Source organism: Gymnodraco acuticeps, unplaced genomic scaffold, assembly GCF_902827175.1.
Source record: "Gymnodraco acuticeps unplaced genomic scaffold, fGymAcu1.1, whole genome shotgun sequence".
Taxonomy (NCBI): Eukaryota; Metazoa; Chordata; class Actinopteri; order Perciformes; family Bathydraconidae; genus Gymnodraco; species Gymnodraco acuticeps.
This window is the reverse complement of record NW_022990701.1, coordinates 4,683,944-4,698,957: the sequence shown is the minus strand read 5'-3', so window position 1 is coordinate 4,698,957 and position 15,014 is coordinate 4,683,944. Positions and strand designations below refer to the sequence as shown.

Here is a 15,014-nt window from a genome sequence, read left to right as displayed (position 1 = left end):
ATGAAAGGAAACATGAATTACTTCTAATTGGATGAGGGTTATTCTAAGATTGTGGAAACATTTGACATGATTAAAGTCGACTGCCCACCTACAACTTCAACTGATTATTTGTAAGTGGAGATGGACATGTTTTGCTACAGGTTAGTTATATTTTTGTTTGTAATGTCATGTAGGTTTATGTATGTTCTACTCAAGTTAGGTGTTAATTCATCTATATGTGCATGTTGGTCAAGTGGAGCCAAATCTCAAAGTGATGTTGTCCTGTAATATGAATTGCTTGCCAATGGCAGTAAAGGAAAGCAAAATAAAACAGCTCTTTTATATTAAAGACATTTATTTTCCTGGTTAATGAACCGTAATGAGTGGATGTATATTAAATAAATGAAAACCGTATGAAACATGGAATAAATCAAAATCATGAAGATAAATCAATGCCATATTTGGTCGTTGCACAATACGGAAACAGGTCTGAGGTAGAGTCAAAGTGGAAAAACACCTCCAAGCACCTTTACACACACCTGCACTCTGTGACAACGTACGCCACTGCATCCTCTCATCATGCGTTCACTCACTTGACTTCCATCTCAAATGTCCAGCCTCCTACAGAGCTGCTGTTCACAGCTAATAACACACCTCTTCATAAAAGATCTGTTTAATGTTTTAGAGATACTTTTAGAAGCGTCTGGAAAAGAAAACATTTTGAAAAGTCACTTTGAGCAGGTGTCAAAGATAAAAAGAGGCACGGAAATCTCTTTCCCAGGTCTTGTCTCTTTGTTCTTTTCTCCTACTATCTTCCTTCCTCTCTCCTTTGCCTCTGCCTTCCTGTTTCTCCTGTGATGGTCGTTTCACTGCGGCAGAGTCCCTGGGTTGGAAGTGAGTCACTTTGGCTCTTTTCATGTGTCCATATCCCAGGCCTTCCTGGTCTCTTTTCAGCACCGTTGGCACTGGTTGTTTGGGCCCCTCGCCCTCCGGCCCCAGCCCTGTCCCCGGTTCCCAGCCGCAGCGAACCATCATCTTGTAGCTGTTGCTGGAGGGGGGGAGGCAGTAGTAGGGTGTGGGGGGAGCACGCCGCAGACTGAACAGATGAAGAGTGGAGGATAGATGTGACGACAGGCTGCTGCTGTACTCGCTACAACACACACCGCACCACTGAGGCTGGGAGGCACTGGGGGCGAACAGAGGAGGAGACAATGAGAGGAAATGTATTAAAGAAACAGATTCACTACTTTGATTTATGTCTTAAAACAATAGCCAGGTGTCTATATGTGCATTTAAGAGACAGTTTGGATTTTTTTGAAGTACGGTTGTTGAAGGAAAAGTATGTGGAAAGAAAAGGAAGGAGTACCAGCAAGAAGCAAAGGAATACACTTCTGAGGATAGGGGCAGCAACAAAACAATTATTTAGCCACCGTAAAAAATTTTACATCAGTTTAAGTAGACTCTATATTTAGAATAATCTCAAATCTGGAACTGAAGCCTGGTACCTAGACTCTCTTGAAAGCCACCAGACTCCATTGACAAACACTGTTTTTACCGCTTCCTGGATTGGTTAGTTTTTTTTGTGTGACTTTGGTGAATCCTAGCTTACCCATTACAACAACAAAAAGTATCAATCAATCAATCAATATTTATTTATATAGCCCAATATCACAAATGTTACATTTGTCTCAGTGGACTTCTAAAACTATCACTTGTGAAGATAATATGTGATATCAAATGTGCAAAGAAGTATGTAGCATGTTTTGGCTCAGCCCAACCTAAGCCTAAACTTCACGACATTGGCCTTTCTAATAATACAGTGTTATGGTTTAACTCGTACCTTCACAGTAGAAAGCAATGTGTGGTTGTTAATGGAAAACAGTCTGACCTGTTGATCCAACAAAAGGGTGTACCCCAAGGATCAACTCTGGGCCCACTTCTGTTTTCTATTTACATAAATGATTTATCTTCTTGTCTCATTAAGTGTTGTACTCACCTTTATGCTGAAGACACTGTCATATATACATCCAAATCTGATTTTTCACAAATTCAGATCTCTCTTCAATCGGATTTTAATATCTTACAGGACTGGCTATCACACAATAAACTACTGCTTAACAAAACAAAATCTTATACCATGGTCTTTGGTACCAGGCAGAAGCTCAAATCCAAACCTAATGTAGCAATAACATGTAAGGATGGCACTTCTCTGCATAAAGTTGATAGCTTTAAATATCTTGGTGTATGGCTAGACTCTGAACTTTCATTTAAACTACATATAAAGCATGTAATACAAAAAGTCAATTACGGAATCTGTATTTTACACCACTCTCGCAATTGTTTTACGCTCAGTGTCCGGAAGAGAATTGCTTCTCAACTTATTCTTCCGATTATGGACTATTGTGATGTTGTCTACCAAAATGCATATAAATCAGATCTTGCTCCACTCAACATAGCCTACAACAGACTATGCAGATTTGTTCTTGGTTGTCCTTTTCGTACACATCACTGCACAATGTATAACTAACTTAAATGGCCTTCTTTAAATGTAAGAAGACACACACATTGGCTTCAGCTGATATTTAAATGCATTTATCTTAACTATCCCCCTTATTTAAAAGCAGTATTTTGTACCCTACTCGCCAAATCATCAAGTTCATTCAAGTTCAATCATTCTGTTCAGATTTATTTCTCTGTCCCCTCTGCAAAAAAATTGATTGGCAGAAGAGTGTTCATTTTCAAAGCCCCAACAGACTTTACCTGCTGCTATTAGATCTCTTGCATCATTGGGTATGTTTAAACATGCATTATCATCTCACTTTCAACTGGTCTGTACTTGTTATTAATGAAACTGATATTGATGAAACTGATTTGCTCGACTGTCTCTCAAATTGTAATGATTGTATGCATTGCTTGAATTTTACTTAACAGACTATGTGGTTTGTCTTGTGTGTCATGTTTTGCATTTTGTCTTTTTGTTTATGTACGTCTGTAAGTTGTTGCTATTGTCGGGACCCCCTTGAAAACTAGATAGTGCATCTCAAGGGGTTTATCAATGAATAAAAATGTCTATATATAAGCAGTGATTGTATAAACCTGAATAAGTGGAAATACCAGTGCATGTTGTGCAAGGCCTTTAATGATGTTCAAACGATTTAGTTCATCTTTGACTGTTTTGTGAAACTTGTTTTCTTGTAACATCCTTATGGTAAAACGTTCAAAGGGCCACTCCTGACTTTAACCTTTGTGTCTACATATACGTCAGCTGATAATTATGTTTATTTATCAACTCTAGAAAGTCCAACTCAGTACAGGTCTTGGTCACAGTTCTTAAAGATTTCATTTAAATAAAGATTAAACGTTTACCGGTGACTTCTCTTTAAAGTGGACCTATCATGCTATATTTGAATAATATATTGTAGGGCCATACCTATATAAAACATGTCTGTGAAGTTTTTTTTTCAAAATACCAAACAGATCATGCATTTTAGCCATGCCTTATTTTGCTCTTTTCCAGCACTGTTTTTGCAAGGGCTGATTCTGTGAGAAGTGTTCTTCGCTGCTTTTGTGGCAGACTACAGCGCCACTTACAGGCCTGGCATATGTACTACAGCGTTTCCAGCACTTTCGAGCGGCAATGGCCGTGGCCCAACCCCCCATTCACTCGATAGGTGGAGAGTTGCCCATATAGGCGGAGCACCCCTTTTTCTGACGTCATAAAAATTCAAATCTATTTCAGCTCTGTTGCAGCCCCGCTTTTAGAGATTTGGGTATGGAGGAAAAAAGAGAGGGTTGTGTTTTCTGACACTTGGTGAGTTCCCTGACACACCGGGGACACATATTCATGTATAAAAGACGTACACAAGTGCATTTTGCATGATAGGCCCCCTTTAAATGCAAAACATAGTCTGTGTAATGTCATGAACAATGTAAAATTAAGGTAATTCAAGTTTATTAAATTTAGCATAGGCCCATAACGGCCATGGTTCAGGCTCGGGTCGGGCTCACACAGAAGCTATGTTGGTTCATGTGGGGTCACAGCTCTAGAAGAGCCGCAACGCTCAGTGTGTGCTAACCTGCTATCAGATTGAGGGTCTCTCTCTGCACTTGTCCCATAGCTCTCCAACTCCTCCAATAACTCATTGTGGCCCGCTGGGGAAAAACAGATATGAATGAGTTCAACTTCATTGTACAAACAAACACACAAAACAGACTTTAGAGATGTTAATAAATGCATGGTTATACCTTCCAGCGCCAGGTCTTTGGCATCCCTGCCCTGAGTGTCAACCACTCCGACCCAGGCGGCTCCGTTCTGCAGCAGCAGCCTCACCGCTGCTCTTTGTCCTGACCAGCTTGCACACATCATTGCCGTCCAAAAGTAAGTATCCTGAAGGGAAAACCATCAGGACTTAAAACCAATAAAGGGTCAGAAAGTGAAAGCACACTAAGCAGTAAGTCAGTACTGTACCTGGAAGTTGATGTCAACACCCTTTGAGAGCAGGTCTTTGAGGCCAGAGATGTCGCCATCATTGGCACAGCGCAGAAACCTGAGCCCCAGGAGCTCCATGGTCCTTTCTGAGATGACATGTCTTCTTGTGTTGCCTTCACGTTCACTACTATTCCCTCTATGAACCACAGAGTCTGTTTGAGCCTGCTGCATCTCTGCTGCCCTGGTTCTCCTCCTCTCTCTTCTATTGGTCTCTCTGCCATTATCACCCTTGCTAGTTGCTCTCCTCCTTGATTTGTCTTGCCCTTGACTATCTTTCATTACATTTTCGTAGAACTGCCTGACCTCTTCCCCACTAAGGGCACAGTTTGTTATAGAGCTGGATTGTTCTGTTGTGTCAATGCTGAAAAGATCTTGCCCGCTGGCAAGATTAAAGCCTAAAGCAGCCATTAGGAGAGACTCTAGATTCAGGTTTAAAGTTTAACCAGTTGTTGAAGTTGTTTTACTGAAAGTTAATCTGATCAATAGACTGCTATTTTTGAACAAGGAACGTTGCAATGCTCCAGCAACATACTGAAGTTAATTATGATTATCTTACACTGCTTAACACCGAGTCTAGACAGTCTACGACAGTAAGCAATGTAGCTAGTAAGCTAGCAAGCTAACGTAGCTATGTTCATTATTTTGATTTACAGGGCAAGTGGTTATCTGTTGGGTTAATCCTGAAATCTACCTCACACATGTTATTTAACATAATTTACAGTGCGTCAATGTATCTCTTTGAAAATGAAGGGGTTGATAACCAGCCGTTTGTACCATTAGCAAAGTTAGCTTAACTTCAGCAGTATATTTTAGAATTGAGACCAACTAAGCTTTACAACTCAAGACGAGATAAGGCACATGATTCGGTATCATAACCCAACGTTACCTCGCTTTAAAAACATTATCCACATGACGACGTAAACCACAGAAGTGACTTATTTATTTTACAATACAAAGCTACCTTCTTGTGCCCCTGTTTGTAAACAGAAGATTAGCATTAGCTTCAGGACTAAAGGTAAGTGCTGCCCCCTGTCGGGCCGGATGTTACACTTCTCTGTTGGAAGTTGAACACCAGTGATAGATAAAGTAAAAGCAACAGTACCATCATTAAAAATACTCTGGTACAAGCCTTTATATATACAGTCTATGGTTACAAGTACAAGTCCTGCATTTTATAACATCCTTTAGTTAAAGTATATACCATTACACCAAGGACAGAGGGTGTCGTATTGTCATACTGATATTTTGTACAAACTGTAAAGTCCACTGAGACAAATGTAACATTTGTGATATTGGGCTATATAAATAAACATTGATTGATTGATTGATACCATTCTATTTCCAATAAATGGAGTATAACATTATTATTATTTTAATTGTATTATTATTATTATTTGTATTTAATCATTATTTGTATTTTAATTATTATATTATACATTTCATTATTGTTGTTTTATTATTATCTATTTTTTTGTGGATATATGCATTTATTTATTTGTTACTTATGTCAGACCTATAGTTGTGCGTACATAGTCTATGCATTGGTTATTCATGCAGGTGCTCGAGGTTCAACAAACAGGGGAGGGACATATTTTTTCTTCTACTATGCTGATGTTAAATCTGGAGAAATTGTCCACACCACTTTTTCTAACAAAATGACGCCCATGCTTATGAGAACAAGTTAACCTCAAACCCAGCAGAGGATTTCACAACACTAACTTGAACCCTTCATCAGACACTAAACTGAAAACACCTGTGTGTCGGTATGTATAGCATGTAATGTAGGCTACATTTAAGAAGGTGGCCATACCTATAAAATGAATGCATTGCAGTAAGACGTTAATACTCGAAATGTATTGAAGAAAGTAGGAGGTTGCATAGATTGGATAATCTAGTAAATTACAAGAACATAAATTCAGAAATCCTGAATCTCAATGTTACATTTCTGGCTAAATAAAATACCTAAGTCTGTAGGGAAGAAAAATAATGACTTTTACCAACTGTAATTAGGATATCAGGTGGTACTTATAATAATATAAGTTTGGACTGTTTAAGTTTCGTTTTGTTGCATGTATATTGCTGATTTACTGTTGGATATCTCCCCGTATTGGATAAGTATGGTAAGAAAATGATTAATGAAATGTTTGTTTTATGAACTATTAGAATAGCTATTTGGTACTGTATTTGTGATCTGCGTAATAGACGTCCCAGCAGCACCCTCATGTGGACGCCTGCTTTCAACTAGTTTTACCGACAGTTAGCTTCTTTATTGATTTTTTATCAGATATGTCAGCTTGTTTGAAGTTGTTAAATAAGTACCGAAATGATACACCGATGGTAAAATGTTCTCAAACATTTAAAAAGATCCAAAATAAATCTCTCACGGCTGCATACACAGTAGGCCTATGTTTCTGCATGCCAGAACCTAAGAGGAAACTTTGAGACCTAAATCAACCATGTTGATCTACTAATGAAAATGTAAGTTTATTGCATTCATTAGCATGTCATTTAGCTTCAGCATAAAACACACATTTATATAAAACATGTTGTTTAAATAAACTCAACACGGAGATCTGTCACAGACTTTAGTTAAAGGTGGGGTAAGTTTGAGAAACCGGCTCGAGATACACTTTTTGTTATATTCCATGGAATGCTCTTAACATCCCGATAGCAATGAATATCTGAAGTGCTTTGACAAAAAATCCATAAAACGTCATCTGTGGAGCCGGCCCGTCTAAAGTAACTGGATGGCCTACCTGCCTGTCAGCCTTCCATCTGTGCACAAACTTATCTCGTGCCCTCATTGGTCATGTGCGCGTTCGTGTGTGTTGGAGGAGGGGCTCTGTATTTTCAAATTCTAGAGCACTCGAGCTGGTTTCTCCAAAATTACCTCCCCACCTTTAAGTTTAAGAATGTAAAGGACTTTTTAATTCAACTTGGAAATAATTTAAAGCCCTTTTTAGGAGCTAATTTCTGCTACCCAGAAGTGCTTGAGGTTTATGCAAGAGGCATTATGGGTTACGGAAAGATATATATTACCAATTGTTTTGAGATGTAACAATGCATTTTCAGTCAAAACTATTTATAAAATCCTCTTTTGAATGATTGATTTAAGACATTTATAACTATTGAAGCTTTGCAAGGGTCAGAAAGAACCCTACATAAAATACTTGACCTTAATTTTGGGGTTCATATAGTTAATTTCAAATGATATTTAAATCTTTTTATTCTCACTTGACTGATAATATGTGTCTAAAATGATGCAGCTTACATGTTTTACAAATGTCAGTGTTTCCCCTACCATTGTCTTGGAGGGGCGCTGCGCCCTGCCAACGGAGCCCCGCGCCCCCCCTGAAATTAAAGGTGTTTATAAAAAAATAAAAATAAAAATATATATATATATATATATAGCACCAAATTGCAACTAATCTGATCTACTGTCACTTTTCACATGTGCTCTTTTATTAAATAAACTAAAGGCTTTCATTTTAAGTTGTGAGTTTAGTGTTTTTGACCCTAAGAAACAGATGCATTAATCAATAACAATAATCCACAGCTCCTCTCTCTGCTCCAGAGGATTAAAATAAATAAATATCCCAATGACCCCCCCGCCCCGCTCAGGCAGAAGCCTCATTACATGTGCAAGCAGAGTGAATACTAGTTTTATTTTTATGGCACTTTTCTTAACACAGTTACAAACGCTTGGTTACAGAGAAGTCGAAAATAAAATAATCTAAGATGTGAAAAGAAACAACATAAGACTATGTAACACAAACTGTGTAATGGAGGACAACAAAAGCATTGAACAATGATCTTTGAATTTTTTGTTGCATCATTTCAGTGATATACTTGATACTACTTAATTTAAACTAGTATGTAGCATACCAACATAATAACAGATTTGGGCACGCTAAACTGTGAAACTCGCATTCTGTCACTAGTGTGAGTTGTTGGGAGTGCAAGGAACTTGTATGGAGAAGGGGTGAGGGGGATGGACTACAATGACTAAACCCTCATGCACAGCTGTTGTATTAAGTGGTAAAATGTAGTGATATAGAAGAGAGTCCAGGTATGAAGCTTGCAGAAAACAACAAATCAGGGAGAAACTGTTTGTAGACAGTAAAGTCTGGACAGAGAAGACAGTGGTTTTGCATTCATTGATTGTAACTGCTCCCAACCCCAACAAACATGCAAATAGGGTGACCAGGTATCCCACTTTGTGCGGGACTGCCCAGCATTTTGATAATTTGTCCCACACATTTGATTGACAGTCGCCCGTGTGAGCCTGCTCTACCACCAACCCAAGGATATATTCCTCCTGAAGCCAAAAGCGATGAGGTAACAGTAGCTGATTTAATTAACGTTTAACACACAAGTCAAGTAACATGTCCCGCATTGTCCCTCAAAAACAATGTGGCTTGTTGGCACCTGGTCACCCCCTACATGCAAAACCACCGGCACAATCATTCAAAAGCAACCTAATCTTCACTGGAGTTAGGTACTACAGTATCTAACTCGTGGTATTTACTGACGTGTCTGTTTCTGTCTCCAGTCTGCGTGAATGTCTGTCCGCAGTTAGGACAGGCGTACGGCCTCTCGCCCGTGTGTATCCTCATGTGAACGTTCAGCTTGTGTTTGCTAATAAAGCGTTTGTTGCAGCAGGTGCATGCGTACGGCTTATCCCCTGTGTGGTAGCGCTGGTGCATTTTCAGCTCCGTGATGCGACCGTAAGTCCTGCCGCACTCGAGACACTCAAAGCTGGGCCGCACCTCCATGTGCTGCCGGCCGTGCAGCCGCAGCCCGCTGGACGACCTGAAGCTCTTGCTGCACTGCGGACACGGGAAGGGTTTCTCCCCGGTGTGGATGTGGAGGTGTAACTTGAGGCTGGCGGCCGAGGGGAAGCCGTTGCCGCAGATGGAGCAGAGGTGCGGCCTCTCCCCCGAGTGGATGCTCAGGTGCCTTTCCATCTTGCTCTTGTTGAGGAAAGTCTTGCCACAGATGGGGCAGGTCATTGGCTGCTCTCCATCATGTGAGCTCATGTGGTCCGTCAGCTCAAGGAGTGTAGAGAAAGCACAATCGCACCTAGTGCACGAGTTTGGCATCTCCTTCTTGAATTTCCTGTGTCTCAAGCAGTGTTGATCCAGATCTTTCTTCTCCTCGAAGGTCTCGATGCAACAGGTGCACTGGTACGGCCTCTCCACTGTGTGAGTCCGCAGGTGATACTTAAAAGCTGTTAGCTGCAGAAAGATGCTGTCACAGTGAGGACATCTAGATTCCCGTCTGTCGTGCACCGTCATGTGCCTCTTGTAGTGGGACAGCTTGATGAAGTGTTTGCGGCACAACGAACAATAAAACTGTTCGTCTTGATGCCCTTGCTCATGCTTCTTCAGCGCATACTCGACCTTGAACTTCTTCCCGCAGGTGCTGCAGGCGTAAGACTTCTCATGGACCCCCATGTGCGCCTCCAGGTCTTCTGGACTACTGAAGGTTTCGTCACATTTTGGACAGGTCCCATTGTTTTCTTTTAAATGAATCTCCAGGTGTTTGTTGAGGTCTTCTGGGAAGGCAAAATCCTTCTGACAATCAGGGCACGTGTAAATATCTCCGTTTGTTGCTTTGCGATGGGTCACTATGTGCCTTTTCAGATGATACATACGACCGAATACTTTGCCGCAATCGCCGCAGGTGAGGCTTTGGGGTTTGGCCTGGACCTTCTTGTGTAATTTAAGATGACTCACTAGGGCAGCCTTCTCTTTAAACTGTTTATCACAAGCAATACATGTCAGGCCGTCAACAGCATGAGTCTTCTTGTGTGCTCTCATCTCCAGCCAGCTTGCTAAATTTTTCCCACATTTTTCGCAGATGTACTGACCCATGCCGTGCTGCTTCCTCAGATGTCGGGTCATGTGGTAGGATTGGCTGAAGCTCATATCGCAGACAGGGCAGCCGAATGGTCTCTCCTTTGTATGTGTCCTCATGTGTCTCGCGAGTTTGTTTGCCCCTTTGAAGCGCCTGTCGACACAGATGGGACAGACATGGCCCTTTGTTTTAGTCTTGGAGGCTCGTTCTTCTTTGGGACTGCCTCCATCTTGAGATGTAGCTTTTTCAGTGTCCTTATCCTTAACATTATCTTCACATTCTTCATCCTGAGAATCACTATTATCAGAGTCTGCACTGTTCTCAGCAACATTATCATTGATATCAATACTCTCATTATTATCTTTGTTTATTGATTTGATTTCTTGGTTTTTTATTTCATCACTTTGCAGAGGACTCTGACCCTCAAGTTGACTTTGACCCTCTACCTGGGTGGACTGGTCTTCGCTGTGTGACAAGACATGACTACACAACGCTTTATTGTTAGTGAATTCTTTATGACAGCTTGGACATGACAAATGCATCTTCTTGTGACTTTGCAGATCGGCAAGGCTCTTGTAACTTTCCCCACATGTGGAACAGACGTGTTGTCCCGCATTGTGCTGGTTCCTCATGTGTCGGGTCATGTGGTAGGATTGGCTGAAGGTCGTAGAGCAGACCGGGCAGCTGAACGGTTTCTCCTTCGTGTGCGTCCTCATGTGTCTGCTGAGCTTGTTTATGTCTCTGAAGCGCGTTGTGACACAAATGGGACAGTAGGGGCCTTTTTGTTTAGGTTTAAAGTCGTCATCTACATCTTCATCTACATCTTCATCTACCTCTTCATCTACCTCTTCATCTACCTCTACATCTTCATCATCGACACCATCACTAGCATAGTTGCAGCCTTCCTCTTCCATCCAATCTAAGGATGATGATGATAACGCTCTTTTCACCTCTTTAGCTGCTTCATCGTTGGGTTCATCCAAAGCTAGATTAGTCTCATGAGCATTCTCCTCTTTAGCTGCTTCATTGTTGGGTTCATCCAAAGCTAGATTAGTCTCATGAGCATTCTCCTCTTTAGCTGCTTCATCGTTGGGTTCATCCAAAACTAGATTAGTCTCATGAGCCTTCTCCTCTTTAGCTGCTTCATCGTTGGGTTCATCCAAAGTTAGATTAGTCTCATGAGCACTTTCAGACACACCTCCATCATTTTCACTATAATATTGCTTATCATTGCTGTAATAGTAACTATCTTTGTGTCTAGATGATCTTGTATGAGTTTTGGTCGAGGGTGGTTTTGTTTCGATTTTCAGCTTTCCCTCCCCACGCCGAGGTCTTCCTCTTTTACGCTTTGTTGGAACAGGAGGGCCTAAATCGTCTTCAATGTCCACACTGACCTCATGAATACTAAACAGGTCAGTTTCATTGAAAGCAGATTCAACCTCTTTACCAATGACCAATGCTTTGTCCAGGGTCAACGTTTCCCTCTCCAACAGCAGCCTCTCTTTGAGGGGTGGGCAGTTGGTTTTCTCAATCAGCTGATCCAGGATAAGTTTGTCTTGTAAGTGTCCATAATTGCAAGGTCTCAGCAGTTCTTCTAACGCAGACACAAACACGTCTACACCCTCCCCGGGCATCTGAGCCCTCTGATGAAATTTAAGGCGGCACATCTGAGAGGTGTGATCGGAGCAGAAGTAAAGCGTGAGCGAGGAGATGACTGCTGTGTACGAAGTTTCACTCTGGATCAGAGCGGTGAAGATATGCTGGCCTTCAAGGCCAAGGCAGTTCCTTAGGAGCCCACACTTAGAGGATTCAGCAAGCTCGTGTTCACCAAGAGCATGAAAGTAGTGTTCAAAAGCTTTTAGCCACTTGTGCCAAAACATGGTCGGTTTACCAGCGCCGGGTAAGAAAGGAGGAGGTGGGGACAGGATTATCAGTAGAGGCTCTGGGAGCAGCTCCTGTCTCGTCACCTCGTCACCGATAGTCACTTTATCCATTGTTAGTTTCTGGTGTTTTTATTTGTGTTCAATTTGGTTTCTTCGCTGATCCTTGTTAAGGCTCCTGAAGTTTCGTCCCACTGAGATCAGTCTAGGAAACCTGTAAAAGAAACAAACCCAAGATAGTTTCAGCTTCAGTTTCAATTGTTTACGTTGCACCAAAATACACACTTATTATTTACAACATTCAGTCTTTCAGGGGTTGTAAAGAAAGCATAGGCTCCAAAGGTAGGCTACATTTGACAAGGGAAAAACTGTCTTGGCCATATCTACAGGGGTCTCTTGACCTCTCTCCTCAAGATCTCTGAATACAATCAGGTTCTAAGTATACCCACACGTGGCCCCTTACAGACATGCCTACTTGATAACATTCACATGCAGTTTGGGGTGAAAAAACCTCAACCAAAATGTCAGGCAACAAAATATGTTATGCTGTGTACATTATTGCTGGATCAAGATCAACCAATTTGATTCTGACATCACAACGTTAACATTGGACTTTTGTTCAGAGATATAGACTCAGAGACAGTCTTACCCCACAGGACATAAGACTGCTAAACTCCTGCGCTCCATGACCTCAAGCATTCATCTGTTTGCATCTTACAATGTATTTATCAAAATAGTTATCACTACAATAAACAGTATTTAATTTTAATTTACGGAACAATATTCAATTTTACATTCTGTTCTTGTTCTATTTACATGTATATATAATGCATTTACTTGATCACTTACAACATTCTCTGCATTATTTAACTGCAGTCAAGCCAGCCTCCACTTCGGAAAACACACTAGCCAGCCCGCCCGTTGTATTGCGGTGCGCGAATATCCTATTCATTACGGTAGAGGCCTGGAAAAACTGCCTTCAAAATAAAAGCGCTTACTCGGTCAATAACAATTGAAATTAGTCACCCAGTGGAAATGGACATTTTAATAATGAATGTAATGGTCAGATATGTCTTCATAACTGTATCCTTAAGTTTTACATTCACTCAGTTATAATGTGGTAGTTATACGTAGTTTGTTTTAAAATTATTATTGATCACATTATATAGTCGATATTTCTTAATTTAAGCTCCAGTATGAATATATTTGGTATGTTTTTTAGGTATATTTGTTATTGACCGAGTAAGCGCTTTTATTTTGAAGGCAGTTTTTCCAGGCCTCTACCGTAATGCATAGGATATTCGCGCACCGCGATACAACGGGCGGGCTGGCTTGACTGTATTTTCCGAAGTGGAGGCTGGCTTGACCGCAGTATTATTTAGCTCATTGTAGGCTATTTATTTATTTACTTCATCTGCATTACTAGCATATTGGTTTTGCAACATATCCCGCACCATTTTATTCATACCCTTTGGTTAATCAGGGTTTACGGTGTATCATTGCCATGTGTTTCTCGCCCCGTCTCTATCAAGTATAATACATAAAGATGACTATGAAATGCATTAACCTTACTATAGACTCCCGTTGTGCCTAAAGCTACACACACCCCTGCATTACCGTAGTCTCATTCTGTCTATAATCATCATAATAGGCCAGGGGGCAGCCTCTACAACGTCAAACGCAGTCTGAGTATGTAAAAAACACACTGCTACATAAGCATGATAACGTTTTGAGATGAGTATTAAGCAATCACGGAGGAGGAAACTCACCAAACCCAACTGGGTCACAAGTCACGATGTGAGCAGGGAGATAGGCAGCGGTGCAGCGAGATCCCTCTGCAGCCCTTACTGTCTGAATACACAGCTCACGCGGGGTTACATATCCGTTATAAATGTCAATACATTATAGCAGAACAGTAAACAGAAAAGCATGAAGTGAAAAATAAATCCGCCATGCTGACTTCTTCCGGACATCACAAGAGTTCGTGGGGTCTGTTCTGTCTCCCGGCCCACAGCGGCCCCTGTTGGCGGGGAGACACACGACAGGTATTCAGAAAAAAACATCCGCTGCTGGAAGGAGTAGGCCTACTTTATCTTTTACCAATATCACAGTGTAGAAACATATTCAGAATCTAACTTAAATAACATTACTCATTATGCAGAATGGCTCTTTCCAGAAGTATATACAGTTAGCTATATTATTATTCAAGTATAATTGTTGATGTTTAAATGTGTAAACTTCTCTAATGTTGCAGCTGTTGAAGGTGTCATTACAAAAGTTTGGGTCCTTCATTTACCACTTGATAGCTAATTCATAAAACTACATCATCATTTAAGACATTTATTAGTGAATTAACATACTTAAAGTACCTATTGCACAGACATAATTCGATCTGTTGTATGAAGTGGAATCTGTGTTCAAATAATGTAGAAAAACGGTGAACTACTGTGTCTATCACACACTCCATACAAATAACCCTAAATTCTGTATTGTAATATCTTCCATAATTTAACACATTTAAAAATATTTGAAATGTGGGTAGTTCATTTGTATCTATTTGTACGGTGGCCGGCAGGTGCAAACGCGGAACAACGGCCAAAAACAAATACATTAGCAGGAAACAGCTGCAAATCCTGAAATGAAAAACAAACAAATCCTGAAAACAAATACAACCAAAAAACGCTGCATTTACAGAAATGATGCAACCTAAATACAACACACAAACCCCGAAAACAAACGCAACAAAAAAAACGCTGCAAATACCAAAACGACATGCAAAGTCCAAAGCACATACAAAAAAAAAACAT

The 15,014-nt window shown here is 40.7% G+C and overlaps 2 protein-coding genes across 2 annotated transcripts; both read right to left on the bottom strand.

Annotated features, from left to right (window-relative positions):
- Positions 1–316: 316 nt before the first annotated feature.
- gpank1 (G patch domain and ankyrin repeats 1) lies at positions 317–4,876 on the bottom strand. Its single transcript, XM_034231220.1, has 4 exons — positions 4,448–4,876; positions 4,225–4,366; positions 4,056–4,131; positions 317–1,165 (listed from the first exon to the last, which is right to left on the bottom strand). Exons 1-4 carry the CDS (start codon positions 4,874–4,876, stop codon positions 724–726), a joined length of 1,089 nt encoding a protein of 362 aa, XP_034087111.1. The 3' UTR covers positions 317–723.
- Positions 4,877–8,114: 3,238 nt separating this feature from the next.
- On the bottom strand, positions 8,115–14,361 carry LOC117556244 (zinc finger protein 271-like). Its single transcript, XM_034231548.1, has 2 exons — positions 13,977–14,361; positions 8,115–12,421 (listed from the first exon to the last, which is right to left on the bottom strand). The coding sequence occupies exon 2, from the start codon at positions 12,319–12,321 to the stop codon at positions 8,947–8,949; it is 3,375 nt and encodes a 1,124-aa protein (XP_034087439.1). The 5' UTR covers positions 12,322–12,421; positions 13,977–14,361; the 3' UTR covers positions 8,115–8,946.
- Positions 14,362–15,014: the final 653 nt, after the last annotated feature.

Excerpts from the sequence above, each read along its gene's own strand:
- gpank1 (XM_034231220.1), bottom strand. The coding sequence starts at position 4,876 with ATGGCTGCTTTAGGCTTTAATCTTGCCAGCGGGCAAGATCTTTTCAGC. Across the intron at positions 4,367-4,447 it reads GTGTTGACATCAACTTCCAG|GATACTTACTTTTGGACGGC; the intron begins GTACAGTACTGA and ends TTTTCCCTTCAG. Across the intron at positions 1,166-4,055 it reads GACCCTCAATCTGATAGCAG|TGCCTCCCAGCCTCAGTGGT; the intron begins GTTAGCACACAC and ends GTTCGCCCCCAG.
- LOC117556244 (XM_034231548.1), bottom strand. The coding sequence starts at position 12,321 with ATGGATAAAGTGACTATCGGTGACGAGGTGACGAGACAGGAGCTGCTC.